Genomic DNA, 18,773 nt, shown 5'->3' on the forward strand with positions numbered 1-18,773 from the left:
TGTGATTATTTGTGTGTGTGTGTGTGTGTGTGTATCCTTCCACCTACAGTAGCCACTAAGTCTCTCCAGATGTCTACAAAGAGACAGTGTTTCCACCACCACTGCCAACTTGCACACACACACACACACACACACACACACACACATATGCTGACATCACCGGTGGCAAAAGATGTAGGTTTCTATGAGTGGGGGGAAAGAAAATGCAGAGTGACAGAGTGGAAAGGGAGATGGAGAAAGAAAATATGAATATTATTCTCTGCGTTTCCATCGTTTTCTCTTCCATCTGCTTTTCCTCTCTGTCTGTTTGCTGTTTTTTTTTTTTTTTAAAGGCTCCCCATTAGCAGATGCTGTGTCATTCAACAAGACAGCGCACAGAGAACAAACTTCAGCACCCGTTAAGGAGGAAAAATGACAAACAAAACAAAAGTCAGTAACATGCGTGACGAAAGAGACGAGAAATATCATAACAAGACCAAAATAGAAAACGTGCAGGTATTTATTTGCTAAACTCCCACAGAGTATGATGTGTGATTTCCACAGTGCATCTATGAGCTCAGCATCTGTTTGGCTATGCATGCACTAAATACATTATTGCACACTGTATTTACACAATGCATAAACAGCTGTAAATATCTCAAAAGTAATAATAAAATAATGTGATATTTTTGTCATATACCACACAAAGTAGAAGTGTACCAAACTTTCACTTTTAAACCCAGAGGAGCTTCATTTAAGCCAAGATATGTGCAGCTGTTTAATGTCTTTTATAGAGCAATCAATGTATTTTTTTTTTTTTTTTTTATATCCATCTATAGAGGGATGCATACATCAGGTTGCATGCACTGGTAAATGTTGCAGTGACTGCAACTCCTTCCTCTTTCTTCCTTTCCTTTCTGTCCATCATCCCTCTTTTTCACCACTATCCAACCATTGCTCAGGCCCACCCCCCTCCCACCTCTCTCTCTCTCTCTCTCTCTCTCTCTCTCTCTCTAAGTCAAGTCAATTAGTGATAATGGACCCCAACGGGCCAAAGGAGACCACTCCCTCTCTCTCCTCTGCTTCCTCTCTCTCATGTCTCCTCCCTCCCTCTCTCTCTCTCTCTCTCTCTCTCTCTCTCTCTCCCCTTCTGTCCGTCTTTCTTTCTATCTCTCAGTCAGTAATAATGGAGCCCAGCAGTCCAAAGAAGATCCAGTTTGCTGTTCCTCCGCTACAGGGGCAGCTGGACCCGCAGGCCGCCGAACATGTGAGTGTGTCCATGTGCATGAGAGACCGAGGGAGAGAGCGAGTGTGTGTGGGTGCGTGCGCATGTGAGTTGAATAGAAGCTTTTATCTGTTTTGGGTTGTATCTGGAATCTTGTGTGTGTGGGTGCACGTCAGCATGTGTGTGTGTGTGTGTGTGTGTGGAAACTGGTCTAGCATGTGAAAAGTGGTGTTTGTGTTCTCGGCTGAGTGCATGTGTGTTTAGTGGGTTTGTCATATTGGAGCTGCTGTGTATGTAATTGCACATGTATGTGAGTGTTGGCATGTTTTTATTTTTAACAGTAATGGTCAGTTTAGTCCTGCGCTAGGTAAAATTAGGTAAAATTAAAGGGAAAATCCACCCAAAAACACTTTATCACTGTTAGGAAACAGCTTTTGACAGTGCACCTTGCATTCCTGGGTCCATATTGTGCTTGGTGGTGTATTTCTCTTAATTGTTCATATGTAAACACCATCATGTTTACATGTGGCAATGACGTCATGCCGAGATATTTCCAGTGGTGCTTTGATGGCATTTCAGTATTTTTCCTCTGGACGCTCACTCATGTTTCACCAGCTTGTTTCCAATGTAAAGTAGCTGCAGAGTAAAATGAATCTAATATAATAATATAATAAAGATCAAGCTGACTTTGCTATGGTCATGTGCAATCCACAGCTGAAAGCGACAAGTTCATACCCATACTTAGGATGTCAAAGGCAGTCTGGGAAATGCAGGAAATTACTAACTGAACAGAGGTAGATGTGGCAGGTTGAGGGAAAGTGAGTACAAAAAAACTAAAAAAATAAAAAAATAAAAATACAGTACTTCATGATAAAAATAAGTCCTGGAATCCACTGAACATCACTAACTGATGATAGATGACAGTGTTAAATGGGTACAGTGGTGGATTTTTACTTTATTGGTTTCTGTGTAGGACCTACACAGCCTACACATGATGAGACAGTGAGCTGAAGGCAGTCTATTTTCAGTCTTAAATAATGTGTCAGCGCTAAAACTGCCTTTTAAAGCTTAAATTTTGACACTTGGAGATAATATCAGTCTTTCTGAAACCAAACACCTTGTTCACATCTTCCCACTCTATATGGAGACTGGATGTTCATTATCGAAGAAACAGATTAACTGATGGTAACAGGTTCACCCAATTTGACTGTTATCACACCACTGAATGGACATGATCAGTCATAACCCCCCACAGGTTTGGGTTAGTAGGTTCCTACTGGCCCCTCTAGTGGGGCAGAAGCTGTTATCATCAGTCACTGTTAACCAGTCCAGCTGGACTGTGGAGCCTCAGCTGCAGCGCTGCCTGAAGTCAAAGACACGTTTCAGCAGTAGGTTTATGTGATATCTTGTAAACAAAGTCTCTACTGGGGGGCGACCTGGCTGATGTTGAACATTCACATTCCAGCAGAGTGACTGTTTCATTTACTTGCTCTGGGAAAAGAAATAAAGTTGTGAATAAAGCACAAGGTTTAGGACAGTGAGCTTAAATTTGTCTTTTTAAAACCCAACCATCAGGACAAGAATTCACATAAAGATGCTGATTTCAAAAGCTAATACTGACTATTTCAAAGCCTAGAGGCTGGAGGAGAAGATATTAAAAAGTGAGAAGTGAGTATTTGCACAATTGTTGGAGTTTGTCATTTGCAAGTATCGCTACAGTAAAAATTTCAAAGCACAAATATTGGAAGATAAAGGAGTACATTTCAAAAACGTACTATAAGGACATTACTCTGTACTAGATAGTTTTGAAAGTCTAGGCATAAGGACAATAGCTATAAAAAGTTGTCATTTTAAAATCAAAGTACAGAGACAGCAAGCTAAAGTCAGTGTTTTTAAAGTCTGTATTGCAAATGGAGGGTTATGTTTTCAATAAGTATAGGCCCGTTTCCACCCAAAGGTTCCTGGAAGTATTTAGGGGGCAGGAGCTACGTCGTCTCGCTCGGCCCTCTCACCTGCTGTGTCTCCACTGAGAGGGCCGAGTAGGAGGAAGGTTCCTGTAAAGTTACCGGGCGGTTTCACGACCATGACCGGGGCATCAAAATGCGTGTTGTTAAAAAAGCCTTTTGTTAGCGTTAGCTAACGTCCACTAAAGCTAACGTTAGCGCCCCTAAAATGCCAGCTAAAAAGCCTGTTGTTAGTGTGAGCTAACGTTAGCTAGCATGTTAGCGTTAGCTTGGTAGTGTTGGCCGTGTTGCTACAGGGACGCCTAACGTTAGCTAACACTAACGCTAGTGTCTGGCTATTTTGTTGCTTTCTGTTGACATCACATCGCGCCATGAGTAAACCCAGGAGTTTTTTCAGGGCTGCTCAGAGTCCCTACCCCGAGGCAGGGCCGTTTTTTAGCCCCTGTAAAGGTTCCTGAACTCTCTCCTTCGGGGTAGTTCCGGCGGTGGAGACATGCAACAACGGCCATGGCCCCGTAAAATTACCCTGAAGCTCTGGTGGTGGAAACGGGCCTTATGAGGTGGATGATTAATGAATATTTCTCATTTTAAACCTAAACACTGGAAGAGCGAGTTTAAGCTGAGTTAAGTCCAATGTATAAACAGTTAAGTGGACCAGTTAATAAAAGCTGGTATTTGTCATGAATACTTGTTGGGAGAGTAATCAAAAGTTACCAATTATAAACACCAAGTAGTGGCTGTGTAAGATAACTGCTGCTCATTCAAGACCAGAGTGTAAGGACAAGGAGTGGGGGTGCGTCTTCTTAAAGCCTTAGAGCTAGAGCAATAGTAAAGTTTGTCATTTTTCAACCAAACTATAGAAACAGTGAGCTAAAATAGCTCTTACCAAGCAGTGTAGATTAACGCCAATTAACATCAATATGTGTGTGTGTGTCTCCCTCAGATCCGCCGCCGAAGACCAACTCCTGCCACTCTGCAGATCTACAGACAACCTGCTGGCACAGGTAGGGAGAGAGAGAGAGAGAGAGAGAGAGAGAGAGAGAGAGAGAGAGAGAGAGAGGGAGAGAGAGAGAGAAACAGAGAGAGAGAGAGAGAGAGAGAGAGAGATTTATAATGGAATCTTTATTAGATTTCTACTGGAGCTTTTGGTAAGTGATCTCAGTGTTCAGACTGGACTGATGGATGGAACTGAGTGTGTGTGTGTGTCAGAGAGAGAGAGTGACAGAAAGTGAGGAAGGAGAAGAAGAGTGAGTGAGTGTATGTGTGTGTGTGTGTGTGTGTGTGTGTGTGTGTGTGTGTGTGTGCGTGCATACTGAGTCAGCTCCCAGCTCTTAGAAATCCCTCTACAGGAACTGCATGATTGAATAATCGTCCTGATTCCATTTGCGAGCTGGGCTGTGCCGGCCTGCTCTCAGTGCAGCTGCACGGAGCCCTGCAGGGCCCCGAGGTGTCTTCAACCAGCCACTTTGTCTGTTTTGCACGGAATCAAGAGGACAGGAACATTAGCATACATTATCAGACACAACAGGGAGACTGAGCACTGGGAATATGAAGACATTATTGCAGAGAGATGGAAAGGGAATGCACGTCTGGATTATTTAGGTGCTTCTCCTGCCAGAACAAAATGAAAACCAGAAAGCAGACGGACAGTGGAAACCTCCAGTGTTGAACAATTCTCCAACTTGCACCCAAACACATACAGAAATTACTGTCACTTTAAATTACATTTAATTTAAAGCACAGTAATGAAAACTGCAAAACTCAGGACTATGTGATTATTCCACATTCTTGTCAGCAGGTGCTTAAATCGTCTCTCAGCAATTTTAACCATTGCAGCATTAACTGAAATTGATTTCTTAACCCTGCAATCATATGTTCAGGATTTCCCTTGGAACCCTCTCGACATCCTGTTTCAACAGGATGTCGGGGTGGAGCATAATGCCAGGAGGGATCATTCATAAATGTTAACCAACTGTAAAGATGGAAGTTAAAGTAATGGGAGCTCATTTCATGGGGATTTTAAAGCCTAAGCAGTTAGATCAACAGGTAGTTGCTTATTTTAAAATGAAAGTAAAGAGATGGTGAGCTTAATGGGTGGCCAAAAATCTCAGCACAGTCATATTGATTGCCCCTTTAAAATAATCAGTGCCATATTGGAGTGAGCCATACGTGGGAGTAGACACTCTTCATTCACAGTTGTTCAGCTGTGTTTTCCACTCCCAACCAATGCACGTTGTGTGAGAAGCTGCTTGCTGAAAAGCTGAAATGAACTGGCTCAAATGTGTTTGCCAGAAACCTGTTGATTGATCCCAACGTGATCACAGCGGGGCTCCAGGACATGAAGGAAACAAAACATCCCTGCTTCATGTTGACACAGCTAGCTTTCATTAACGGGTCGCCTTAAAAATGTCTCAGTGACGAGCTAATAGGCAATTAAAGAGTTAAGTGGTGCTTTTCTGCTCTCTCCTGCAGATGCTGGAGAGCAGCACACTGCCAGTGGAGTGACACAGGTTAGTATGAAAGATCATTTCTCTACACAGAGGGAAGCAGGGCCGAGTAGGAAAAATACTCAGTTTCAGGCCACATATTTCTGAGCTGCTGGTGAACCAGGCATGCTGATAAATTTCAGAGGATGTCTTTCCCACTTTGAACCAAACCCAAGAGCCAAATTACTTCCTATAATCAGAGGGGATGTAAATCAGATAGTGTGGGTTAGTGAAAATGAAAATAATTATTAATTGTTTTGTTTTTGTTTGTAATAATTGCCAGCTGTTGTCAGCATTATTGATGCAAGCTTTGGCACCATAAGAATGACTCATCATACATGCCACAGTAAAGTTAGGAAAAACAAGCTCTGAGTTTGTCATTTCAGTGTTTAGACCATCATGACATGTATTACAAAAAGCTAAAACCCACATGTTGTGAAATGAATAGTTCCAGTCTTAGTCCTGATTGGCTGAAATGGTTTAGAAATCATCAGAAGCCATGCTACCATTTTTTATTTATTTATTTAATTTAATTTAATTTAATTTTTATTTTTTTTTGTTCTCCTTCAATATATTTGTCTGATTTTGCACTTTTTATTTATTTATTTATTTATTTATTTATTTATTATTTTTTATTTTATTTTTTTTTCTTTCTGTTTTGTTTCCCTAGGGAATATATGGGGAGGGTAGGAAATAATATGGGTAAAAAAAAGAAATTGTACAAATTACTGCTACTAATGTTGTATCAGAGCAGACATTTTTTGTTGCTGAATCATTGTGAAATAAAAAGATGAAAAAAAAAAAAGAAATCATCAGAAGATACCTGATAAACATAAACCTGTGACCACATGACTGATAATTCAACTATTAATCAAAAGTCATACTGCTACTCATGTGTTGCTTGGCAATCTCATTGTTTAACTACTGTTGCCTGGCTGAAGAGTCCCATTTAATCATTATCATCCATCTGTTATTGATTATAACTAAAAGATTTATTGACCATTGACACTTGCAGTTTTATTGCAGTGGTGTGTTAATCTGCCAAACAATGCCTTTAGAGGCTGATCTCTGAAATTAATTACTGTCTAATTCTGTGGCTGTGTGAAATCAGGCTGTAACATATCTCTGTGGTGTGCAGGGTCCAGACGCCTCCCAGAGGAAGCAGGGTACCTATGCTCCGCCCACCATGAAAGGTAAACAAAGGACACATTATTTTTACCTTCAGTTTGCCAGAGCTGACCAGGGTAACATAGTAAGTGCAGTGATGCCACACACTGAAGCCACAGATGTTTTACAGATTAGATGTAAAACAAGCTGAGGAGGAGAGGATAGTGAAGCCGTTAAGCTGCTGAGAAACAGTTGTACATGTGTCCGTAAATGTTTGGGAAGGCAGAAATAGAAACAGTGGCAGAGTCTGCTGCAACTTATCCCAGCCACCCGGAGCAGAAACAGGCATGAGAGGCCAAAAGAGGGTCTTTTAGGAAACCCTGTCTCCTAAAAATCCCGTTCTTGTACAAGTAAACTGCGTTTTCAATACATTTCGAGGGGAACGTATTTTGTAATTGGGTTACATTTGGTTGTAATGTATCACAAGAATATTTGTAAGCACTTAGTCTGAAGTTTGCCCCAAGGAAGGAAGTGGAATTCACCAAAGTGACCGGAGTCCAACGGGAAGCAGCAGTGCTGTTCCCTTGTTGCAAACATTACATGTGTTATGTTATGTTACCTTAACCAAGTGGTTTTTATGCCTAAACCTCACCTTTACCTAACATTAGCCAAGTTGTTTTGTAACAAAGCTGGCTAACATGCTGCCTGACATGATATACAAGACATGTTGATTAGAAAAGTGTTTGTGATTCATCACAAACAAACATAATCCCCAGCAAAAACCTGTTCACATCGAGAAGTAATTAAGAATGCAGTTTAGTTGGATAGGAACGTAACTTTGAGGAGACAGAGTTGCTTTGCGGCTGTGGATCTGAGGGTCTTTTAGACCTGTCTGTCTGTCTTCAATTTTATTTCATACGCAGCACAGTCCTATCTTTTGTGTATCAGCAATGAGGCTGAAACACAGCAAATTTATAAACTAACAAGGTCAGCATTTAACATGCAGTTAGGAAACACTACACATATTCACAAATGAGCCACATAAATTCATTCTGTGAATGTCCTCAGTCATTTCTTTTCTTCAGGAAATGTTGAGTCTATTTCTGGTCTTTGTCCAGAGCCATAGATTATATAATGTTAGGCAGTGCTGAGAGCATGCAGGACGACATACTGAGCTGAACTGTGTGGCTGCTGGGGTGTTTTGTTGCAGCTGTGTCCACATCAGTCTCCCTCGTCTCCCTAGCTTCCTGTATCTATATGTTTGCTTTTTTTTTTTTAATTATATAAGTCAGGATTATTTTGCTTTGCACTGTTTCCATTCTTGGTTTTCCCTCCTTTTTTTTCCTTTTCTTTCTCAGCCTGCCTTTACAGTAAATCCAGAGAGGGGGAGGAGAAAGTAACATTGGGATCACAGCACCTGTAGAGGATCTGGCTCTTAAACAAGGGTTCTTTAATTGGTTTGGGACCCCATTTGACTTCCAGGCTTATTTATGCCCGTCCATGTCCTAATATAATAAGAATAAAAATGCACATTGCAACGTAATCGCCTCATAAAATGGTCACACTATCTCTGTGCCTCCACATTTGCCAGTGCACTTTAGTACATAAACAGTTGAATCCAACCACACATCTGTAGGCAGAGCATTCAGGTGTAGTTTGTGTTCTGACAGCCACCTCCCCCTGTCATTTCCTGACACAGATTCCTCTGCCAGATAGCAAAAATTAGCGATCAGTGAAGCAGCAGTCCTCTGTAGCCTGCCTCCAGCCTTCAGGATGACGGAAAGCTCCACGCTCTAAATCCCTGTGAAACAAGCTGCCGCATCAAAGTCGGCAGCAATTCTAAGAACCAAATTGCTTTCTAGATTTAATCTGACAGCATGTAAATCAGATAGTGTGGGTTATTGAAAATCCAAATCATAATTATTAATTATTTTGTTTTTGCTTGTAATAATTGTCAGCTGTTGTCGGCATTATTTATGTACGCTCTGGCGATGTAAGAATGATGACTCATCATGCCAACACAGCAGACTAAATTGAATATGGAGCCACACTGAGAGAAAGGCAGCAAATTGCTGGAGTTGAATAATTTTCATCAGGCTACAATGAACAAGCAAAAAATTAGGTTGCAGCCGCTTTACATATGCAGATTGTTTCAGAGTTTAAAAATCCTGCTCTGACTCATCTGCCTCTCTGTATCGCCTCCTTTGTGACTGGTATAAATTTACCCAGGGAAATCATAAGGATAATGGCTTTTACCCGGCTTCACCTCGTCTGTGCGCTTCATACAAAGATTAAGTGCCCTGAATATTTGGTACATTCGGTGTATTTTTCAAACTGCTCCTTCGCGTCACTGAACTGGCTACTGGAGTGGAACAAACCACTCAGCCTATAAATTACCAGCCTGTAGCGGGGAGGAAAAAAAACAGTGGCCCAGTGTTTTGCAGGACTAGGGTGCCCCCCAAAAGACTGTTGTTGTTGTCAAGGAATTTGGCCTGTTTTGTTCTCCGTGCTGGGACCTGAATAATTTATAGAGCAGGAATGGAGCTCCTCCTGGAGCGCCCTGATGGGCCTGGGCCGTCCTGCTGATCACGGCCTGATCAGACCAACCTCACAACCTAAAGAGCGTCCCGACTCTGGAGCACATGAGACTGTGTACTGCAGCGCATCCTGTGGAATAATCTTTATCATCACCTTAACCTCAGTTACTGCCATCTGGCTGTAATTATTAAATACCTACCTCTTATTAAAAACACATTTTTAGTAATGTTAATGATTTCTATCTATCTATCTATCTATCTATCTATCTATCTATCTATCTATCTATCTATCTATCTATCTATCTATCTATCTATCTATCCATCCATCCATTCTAGTGGTTGTGGGTTTTTCAATGGCCGATGTGAATATTCAGAGAGAAGGGCGGTCAGTGGTTGATATATAATGCTCATATCAGGTTGATGTTGTTTTTTTATCTGATAAAATGCAGTTATTTAATAATAATAACAAATGAGACACAAAATTGCTGGGCTCAAACATTTATCTAACACTAATGTTATTGTCTGCATTGTCTCTGTTTGCTCAAGTAGATCTGCACTTATTTGAAATAAATAAAAAAAAAAATGTATCAACTAAATAAATGTCCATAGATAATCAAAAAGCTAAACTTAAAAAAAAAGTTTTTGTGAACTTAACATTTAGCAGCAGGTTGCAGCGTCGCCTTGTTTCTGAGAGTAAACAAAAATTTGTTCATTTACATAAAAAAAAAAATAAAAATAAAAAATAAATAAACAATGTTAGTGCACACAGTAGCACCCGGCAGCATTGCTGTGTTTTGGTTGCGATGATATTTTATTTAACACTAATGTATTATTCACTTGAAAAATATCTGAAAATATTTGAAAGTCGATCTGCACTCTGCACTCAACTTATTATTTTAAGTGTAAGAAAAAATTAGCCTCGTGAATGCTTATTATGTCACAGTGCCAGATATTGATTGATGGACTGGCTACGTTTTGTTTGATGGGGGTCGGTGAGGCACCGGGGTGATGGACAGAAGGTTGACAACCAGTGACCCTCAGCCGAACTAACTCAGCCTCACTTAATCCCACCCAACATGTGACAGATTCCTTCACACACCTGGGAATAACAGAGTGGCCTGTGGGCCTGAGAGGCTGCAGTGTCTCTGGTCAGGCTCTTTGTTTTGCCCAGCAGAGTCCCACGACTTCCAGAGCGCCTCCATGTTCAAAAGCAAGCATATGAGAGTGAGCATGTGTGTGTGGGAATGTGTGGTTTTCATTTATTTGCATGCACGCGTGAGAAAGACAGAGTGTCTATATACTCTGTGTGTGTGTGTGTGTGTGTGTGTGTGTGTGTGTGTGTGTGTGCGTGAGCCTCTCTATCAGTGAGTGCAGTACTTGGTTCCGGGAAGCAGAGACAGTTAAAGCTCCTTTCTTATTGATCCCGTCTGAGTGCTGTGTTTGTGTGTGTGTGTGTGTGTGTGTGTGTGCACGTGGGTGTGTTGGTGGCTAGCTTACTGAGTGCCAGTTAGCTAATAGCCTTGTGAGTGATTGTTTGTGCACCAAAGGGCTGCATATACATAGGATAAAAACTTTTTTTTGTTGTTGTTGTTGTTGTCAAATCGGTCTTCATATTTTAACAAAAAAGAACTTAACAAAAACAAATTTGACATAAATGAGGTGTCATCTCAGACAGTGATTCTGACTCTGAAATGAAAGCAGCTGTAAGAAATAAGGTAGTACAATACCCAGAGGTTTATTATAGCATTAGAATATCTGGCATGTTATTTAAGTCTTACTAAAAGTTATTATTTAATGTCTACTGTCAATCATGCCAAACTGACTCTCATCAAAACTGAGCGCAGAATTTATTTCTTATATGTAAATTACCATAACTAGCAAAGGGGCAAATGTTTCCCCTTTGGCCCTGCACTGCACATTGTACAGCATATGAAAACAAATGCAAAACAACTGCAGAAATAATGAATCACAAACTGCAATTATGTGATCATGATAGAGTGTTCAATTTCTCAATTTTTTATTTTTGGTTCTGTCTTTATGCACTGGGATTGTCAGCATTTTTGTGGCAAAACATTTTGAGCAGGATCAGCTCGAGTGGCTGATGTGATGTTGAGGTGAGTGTCCAGGCAGCTGAGGACTCTCCAGTCCTCGACCTGCAGCTCTGCTCCCAGCTCAGGGTCAGGCCCGTGGGAGAGATCTACTCTTCTCAGCCTTTGGAAACAGAGTATTTTACTCCCAAGTGCTCTTCAAACACACAGATTAAGTATTTAGGCTGGTCAGCCACAAATCAACAGCTATAAATCAACCAAATGCAATGTGCTTCTGGCTGAGGAAGAGGCTTGGGCCTCTCAGTCGCCTGGAGCTTGTTTACAGGCAGGTGGTAGCCTCAAAGTAAAACTCTCCAAACACATGCACAGTGTAGATTTAAGACGGACTATTTCAGTTTGATTCTCTAAAATAATGCCATCTACTGGTATTCATCATGCAGAATCAACGGGCCTGTTTTCTTCAATAATCATCTGTTGTATAAAAAGCTGCAGTATCAATTTATCCACTGACTGGAGCCTCAGTAGACCAGAATGCAATGCAGCCACAACATGTTTTGACTAAGGGGTGTGGCTTTGGTCATAAACACAGTGGGCCTTATCTAACACATGGCGCCAAGCACGATGCAAGGGTCTATGCTAGTTTCCAACCAACACAGCTGTCATTTTCCCGTCTAGCGCCCACATCGTGTAAATAGCAAAATCACTTGTGCGCATCTGAGCGCCCACAGGGCATGTTGGTGTGGTCCGGCGCTTATTGCTATCTTGGAGCAATTGATAATGACTGAGCAACACAAAGCAGCTCTTGAAGTCAGTGCTGCAGTTTCCTCTGTTATTTTAAGGGCACATTATCAAAATAGTGATGCACGTCCACATAGGTGAGTGCCAGAGTGCATCCACTCTGCTTGTTCCACACACAGAGGGACGCCTGCTTCACCTCAGGGAACTCAGATGGGGTCCTGCTGTTGCTGTAGATGATCTGATCGTGCACTTTCACTTTGAGCACGAGCAGATCTGTTTCCTCTGCAGAGAAGCTTCCTTCTTACCTGGAAAATCCGACATTATATTAGCAGTCAGCCAAGGTGCAAGCACACCTGGCTTTTAAAGGGAATGGGAGCAGGTACTCTGATTGGTTTACTGCAGGTTACACCCAAAACACACCCAGGATTAATGAAGAGACTCGGTACAACCCTTTCAAACCCTGTGCCTGGAACAACCAGCCTTTTCCCCTACATTTAAAGAGCAAAAGTGAACTTGGACTGGCCCTAAATGCTCTGCAAACTCTGCACTCAGATCGCCAAAATAGAGCCCCCAATGTTCACAAGCTAACATTGTTACATGGCTTTTGATTCTGATTGGTCACTTAAGGCATTTTGAGGCCAGTTATCAGCTCAATAGCAAACCTGCAACACAAAATGCCAAAAACACATTTTGACCAATAACCTTAACTAAGCTACCTGGCTGCTGGCTGTCAATGTTTTGTGGTTATTTTCTGTCAGTTTATTGACTTCTTTCGCAAAGCCACGAAAACAAGCAGGAGAACGCAGGTGGTCCTCGACTGAAAAATAATGAGCTTTGTGGAAGAAGCGGCACAACATGGACATCTTGGGTCAGGGGAAGACTGCCTCAGAGTGCATGATCTTTGTTCACAGCGTTAATGTTGATGTGAAATAGCAGTAAACACAGGTTTAACTAGAGACATGCAGACGTGCATATCAGTGCTCAGAAAACTTTCCCTGGCAGGCTCCACAATGAACTGGGTGACTGGGATGAAAAGTTCCTTACTGCCAGTGAAGTTAGGGGGAAAAATTGCTCTTGATAATTAGGACTACCCCCTTTCCCCCCAACATTTTACTGTGTTCCATATTTTTTCATTTCCCAGTAGTGTGTGAGAATGTGCCTCCCACGGGTCTACAACCACTTAATTCTTACCAGTGTTGTGTGGGAAAGAAAGATCCTGTTGGATTAAAAAGCAGTCAAATCTGCAGTCTGACGCATAGGAGAATGTCTGATTATTTCTGTTTTTATGAGGCGGTTGTTTATGTGCCAGTATGTAGTGTAAATGCATTGCCTCATGCTGTAGTTACATATCCCCCTATCTCCCGCTGCTAGACAAGGCAAGAAAATTAAATCACAGGGTTTAAAAGTGCCCTCCTTTGGGGGGAAACAGTGGTCTCTTCCTGTTCTGTGGATGAATGTCCTGCCAAATATTTACCAGTGAGACAAATGGCTGGTCTCCACTGCCTCTCCCTGGAACCCCCCGGCCAACAGAGATATTCAGGTTCACCGGGTGTCAGGCTGGGCTGCTCTGATGTATTTTATGTTGCCATTTATCTTGATGTCACTTATTTGTTTTGTTTCTCCAAATCAGTTCATCTTCCGTTGGAGTTTTTCTCCTCTGGCTCATTTCAGTAAACGGTAGCGCTGGGAGATGCTGCCCATTTTCAGTTAGTTCATGCCGGTGTGAGTTGTAGTGGAAGCATCTCTCCACTAGAGGCGCTCTTCTCTCCTCAGAGCTACAGCTGGGGGTGGAGCAGCACCTTCTGGGGGCGGGCCTCTGTGAGACTGACGGCCAGCTCAGCCCAATCACGGCACAGCTCTATGCCAACGCTTCCCTGTGGGCCAATCACAATGGGCCAGAGGAAGCCAATGGGAATGAAGCGAGTCTGGGATTAGCCAATGAGGAGAAGGGAGTGGCAGAGAGCAACAGTTCAGGGGGTAAAGACGCCTTAGACATGCTACACACAGCACACACACATCATTTTAACTAAAAATGCCTCTCAACATCCATATTTTATTTTAAAAAAAAAGTAGAAAAGTAGACAAAAAGTAGACATCACAATTTTGAAATAAGAAATATTTTGTATTTCCATTGATTTAACTTTGACGGAAAATTTACTGGAAGACATATGGCATGAAAAAATAACCAGTGAACAGTTTCATATTGTGTCACATGTGATTTGATTGGAATAGCTTGCTGATTCTTTTAACTGATGATTATTTTTTACTAAGAATAAACCACAGGGGACATATCTACATTCCCAGGGATCTCTGTTCTCATGCTCCTATGTTCCCTCAATGTGCATTTTAGACACTATTTTTAAACACCATTTTAGATATTATTTACTGAACATGCAATGCATTTTTGTCACTTATACCACAGGACATGGAATGTTAATAAAAATGTGTTATATAGAATAAGAGACTATATGAAGAAGCCGGTTGATTGTGCACACCGTTTCTGCTAAAAGAAAGATGTGAGGGGTTCCTGTTGAGGGAACATGGGGCTGTTCCAGTTTGAAAAAAAAAAAAAAAAAAAAAAACTTTACTGAGGGAACATAGGGCCCTGGGAAAATAGTGTGGACTCTGTTGTGTGCAGTTACTAGAATTAACACACACACACACACACACACACACACAGTCAACCAATCAATGACTAATTGTTGACTCCAAGTTAACACTGTCTGTTGTGTCAGTTTTGTCTCAGACTAATTTACTAACAGCACTAACCCCTTTGTGTCTCCTTCTCTTGTCCTCTCTTGGTTTGCATGTTCTCTCATTTTCTCCTCCTCCTCCTCCTCCTCTCTCTGTCTCCTTCTCAGACTTGTCATGTGACCACAAAGAGGAAGAGTCCAGTCCCGGCTCCGTCTCTCGATAGCCACCTTCTCTCTGTCTCTCTCTCTTCCTCATCCTCCTCCACTAACACTGTTTCACTGTGCGTTAACTCACCCAAAAGTCACTTATCTAATCTGTCTCTCTCACACACAAACACACATGAACAGCTTTAGTTTAAATGTGTTTTAATCAGTCTTCGGTTAGTGCTGTAGTTGATGTTGACGAGGTTGTGCTTGCAAAAGAGTTGGCTGTGAATAAAGTTGTATTATATTGAAATAATTCCTGAATGTCTGGGTGCTTTATCCTTCTGTCTGTTGAGCCCTTTCCTTGTACTCCACCGCTGCTGGGATATCACATGTCTGCACGTACACACAGGAGCGACTTTGCATGAACAGCATTTTTAAAACACAGGTCTCAGGTTTAAAATTCAGAGGGGATTCTTTGTCAAATGCTTGCCTACTTGCAAATGAAGCAACGTGCACACGCCTCAGCTGTTATAGTCCAGTAATTTTAGGCCAAGATTGGGGTCAACCTAGGACAAATTGCAAGAGAAGCAATCTCAACTGATTCTGTATCCTCAGTTTGTCCTGAGTGAGGGGAAAAAAGTCCCAGGAAATCCCATTGGTGGAAAGTTTTGAAAATCACCTATTTATGGCCACATATTACCAAAAAACACTGTTTTTACACACAGGGGAAAGGGGTTCAAAATTTTACTTTCAGATATCACTATAAAAATTCACAAGATGATTACACACACAAAGACAAGAGAAAAAGTCAATTACAAGTTCTTTGAATTATTCTGTTTACACATGCATATCACACATTATCTGATTTGATATGTGCTAATAAGGAATATGAAGAATAAATGTCAGAACAGACATTTAAACAGTGAATTAAAGGGTTACTATATATATAGTAACAAGTTGTAATCAACTTGTGAATTTTTATAGTGATATCTGAAAGTAAAATTTTGATCCCCCTCCCCTGTGTGTTAAAAACAGTGTTTTTTGTAATATGTGGTCATAAAAAGGTGATTTTCAAAACTTTCCACCAATGGGATTTCTTGGGACTTTTTTTCCCTCACTCAGGACAAACTGAGGATACAAAATCAGTTGAGTTTGCTTCTCTTGCAATTTGTCCTAGGTTTTTTCATAAAATGACTGGACTATTATGCAGGAATCCTGTTTGCCCCAGCCAGCCCTGATCAGAGACTGAGGCTTTGTGAAGAAGCCTCATGTGCAACCTGTGGTCAGTGAACACCTCAGAGTCACTCATTTTGTATTTAATTGTGTATTAAATAAAAAAAAAAAAAAAAAAAAAAAAACATTCATGCTCCTCAGAGGATGAACCCTGTCATTCTGGTGCCTTCATGACCTTTCCTCTAGCGCCACCCTCAGACTGAAATATACAAACCCAATTCTTCCCAGCATGCACCAAGCCTGCAGCAGAGGGCTTGTGCTTGTTTTAAAATGTACTTTGAGTGCAGTTTCCAGCCAACGAAAAGAAATGTAGTTTGGATTGGGTGACACATTGTTATGAGTAGATACAGTATACGTATGTGTTGTACAGCAGTGGGGCCCCCGGGACCCCCCAGGGGTCCTTGAGGGTCTTCCAGCAAAACAAGGATCTGACCTTTAAACATATAATTTTAATCATCCTAATTATATTTTTCTTGTCATTTTTAGAAATATTTGTCACTAATTTTCTGGTCATTACTTGGTAATTGCCTGTTTTTCCATGTTTTTGAAATAAATCAAGTGAGTTTGCTGGGATAAAAAGTTGACTAGGAGACAAATTAGCAACAGAATTAGTGGAACATTAGTAAAGAATCAGCCAAAATGAATGAATGAATGAATAAATAGATAGATAAATAAATAAAATGATATATTTAATCATCAGATCAGTGATATTGGGGTTACTGAAGGTCAACGGTTGCACACTTTTCCCTTGTAATTTAAGGATTTAATTAATTGTAGTGAAGCATATGGATGGAAGTGCTATAATTTGGCCTTAACTAACCAACAAGCTCAGAATGCAGACATCGAAACCCAAAGGAGGCAGAATGAAGCGCGGCGCCGTGTTCCTCAGAGTCCACAGCCATTAAAAGATGAAAAGATTTAAAGGTTAGAAGATTAAAAAGACATGGTGTTTTATAAGGAGAGGAGGCGTGATGTTTTGTGTCGACGCAGCGTCCCGAGCTCTTCCTCGGCCCCGACCGACACGCAGAGTAAATATCCTTCCATCTGGCCGACCTCGCTGTTTGCAGATCAGCGTCCTCTGCCCCTGCATTAAGCGCTCAGCTGTGTGTGTGTTTCTGCAGCCCACGGCCCGACAGGGACGGTGGTCACAGATGGGATGGGATGCAAAAAAAAAAACAAAACAAAAAAAAAAACATAAAATGAATGAATATAAAACAGTTTATATATGAGTGAAATCCTGCATTCTTTTTGCAAACCTGAGAGTATTAGAGCATATTGTCAGATCAATACATTGTTTCAACTTGCCAATTAAATGTGATTTTAGAGGGCTGATGGTAAACTTCTCTGGTTGTTATTCACAATACTGGATCCTGATTGGCTGACAGCAGCAGCAGTGAGTGGCGGCTCCAGTGAAACGCTGCACTTTTCCTGACTGGCTGGATTTGAATTATTGTTTCCCGCGGGGAGCCAATCAAAATCAAGCTTAGCCATAATGAGCTGGATTTTTGAAAATGCAATGACTCAGTTTAATTGCTCAGAATCAAACCTTCAATACTTTCTCCAGACAACTTTCAACATACAAAATATGAATTCCTACAATACGGCCCCTTTAATTGCTCATTCTGTGCCAGTCTATTCATGTATATTGTCTTATTTTTAAAACTGTGTGTGTGTGTGTGTGTGTGTGTGTGCGTGCAGGCAAGCTGTCCCAACCAGAATGCGCTGTGCCCGAGGAGGACGAGGACACCAACCCTCAGGACGACTGACCCGGGAGAGACGTCGCTCCACCGTCTATCAGATGTGTTTTAGTTGTAGCAACACGGCCTTACTGATGATGGCGCTGTGATCTCAGAGGAAGCGTTTTACTGCACGACTGCGGGCAGCAGCTAAATCTTGTAAATCCGTCTGGGTAAAGAAATATAATAACTAATGGCCACATGTGACATAACAGGGACAAAAACAGACATATCAGCAATTAGTTTGGGAGCCGTTTCGGGGCTCCCAGCCGACAAATTAACAAATTAACACTTTTACAAACGTAATAGGAGTCAGACAAAATAGGTGTACCAATTAAATGCAAGTTGAGAATAATGAGTTTTCCGCGGTGCTTAAATCCAAGGGAGAATTTGCTGTTTTTCCTCAGGCAGGTTGTTACAGATTTTGGGGAAGCGTGCCAAAAACTCCACCAAAAGCAAAGTCTCCAGCACAGGCTTTTCACCCCTTTTTCAAACCATACACTGCAAAAACGCAAAATCTTACCAAGATTATTTGTCTTATTTCAAGTCAAAAATGTCTTATTACTAGTCAAAATATCTCATTACACTTAAAATGAGACATGATCAGCTCAGAAGTAACTTGTTTTTAGACAATTTTCACTTGTTTCAAGTGAAAATTCACTTGAAACAAGTGAAAATTTGCTTGTTTCATTGGTAAAATTTGCCAGTGGAAAAAGTGAGAATTCACTTGAAATAAGTGAAAATTAGCTAGAAACAAGAAACAAATTTTGCCAATGAAACAAGCAAATTTTCACTTGTTTCAAGCAAATTTTCACTTGAAACAAGAGACAATTGTCTAGAAACAAGTTACTTCTGAGGTGATCATGTCTTATTTCAAGTG

The 18,773-nt window shown here is 41.2% G+C and overlaps 1 protein-coding gene across 2 annotated transcripts; it reads left to right on the forward strand.

Annotated features, from left to right (window-relative positions):
• Nucleotides 1-1,137: 1,137 nt before the first annotated feature.
• Nucleotides 1,138-18,397, forward strand: LOC115372247 (protein phosphatase 1 regulatory subunit 1C-like). Of its 2 annotated transcripts, XM_030069960.1 has the most exons (6): nucleotides 1,138-1,246; nucleotides 4,112-4,172; nucleotides 5,641-5,678; nucleotides 6,793-6,847; nucleotides 13,858-14,061; nucleotides 14,946-15,228. In XM_030069960.1, exons 1-6 carry the CDS (start codon nucleotides 1,166-1,168, stop codon nucleotides 14,999-15,001), a joined length of 495 nt encoding a protein of 164 aa, XP_029925820.1. In that variant the 5' UTR covers nucleotides 1,138-1,165; the 3' UTR covers nucleotides 15,002-15,228. The 2 variants fall into 2 exon arrangements, with proteins under 2 accessions (XP_029925820.1, XP_029925821.1); XM_030069961.1 differs by lacking the exons at nucleotides 13,858-14,061; nucleotides 14,946-15,228 and adding an exon at nucleotides 17,856-18,397.
• The last annotated feature ends 376 nt before the right edge of the window (nucleotides 18,398-18,773 follow it).

The sequence above is a fragment of the Myripristis murdjan genome, chromosome 15 (genome assembly GCF_902150065.1).
Source record: "Myripristis murdjan chromosome 15, fMyrMur1.1, whole genome shotgun sequence".
Lineage (NCBI taxonomy): Eukaryota > Metazoa > Chordata > Actinopteri > Holocentriformes > Holocentridae > Myripristis > Myripristis murdjan.

Coding starts and splice junctions, on each gene's coding strand:
- LOC115372247 (XM_030069960.1), top strand. CDS start 1,166: ATGGAGCCCAGCAGTCCAAAGAAGATCCAGTTTGCTGTTCCTCCGCTA. Junction 4,173..5,640: donor CAGACAACCTGCTGGCACAG/GTAGGGAGAGAG, acceptor TCTCTCCTGCAG/ATGCTGGAGAGCAGCACACT. Junction 14,062..14,945: donor AGAGAGCAACAGTTCAGGGG/GTAAAGACGCCT, acceptor TCTCCTTCTCAG/ACTTGTCATGTGACCACAAA.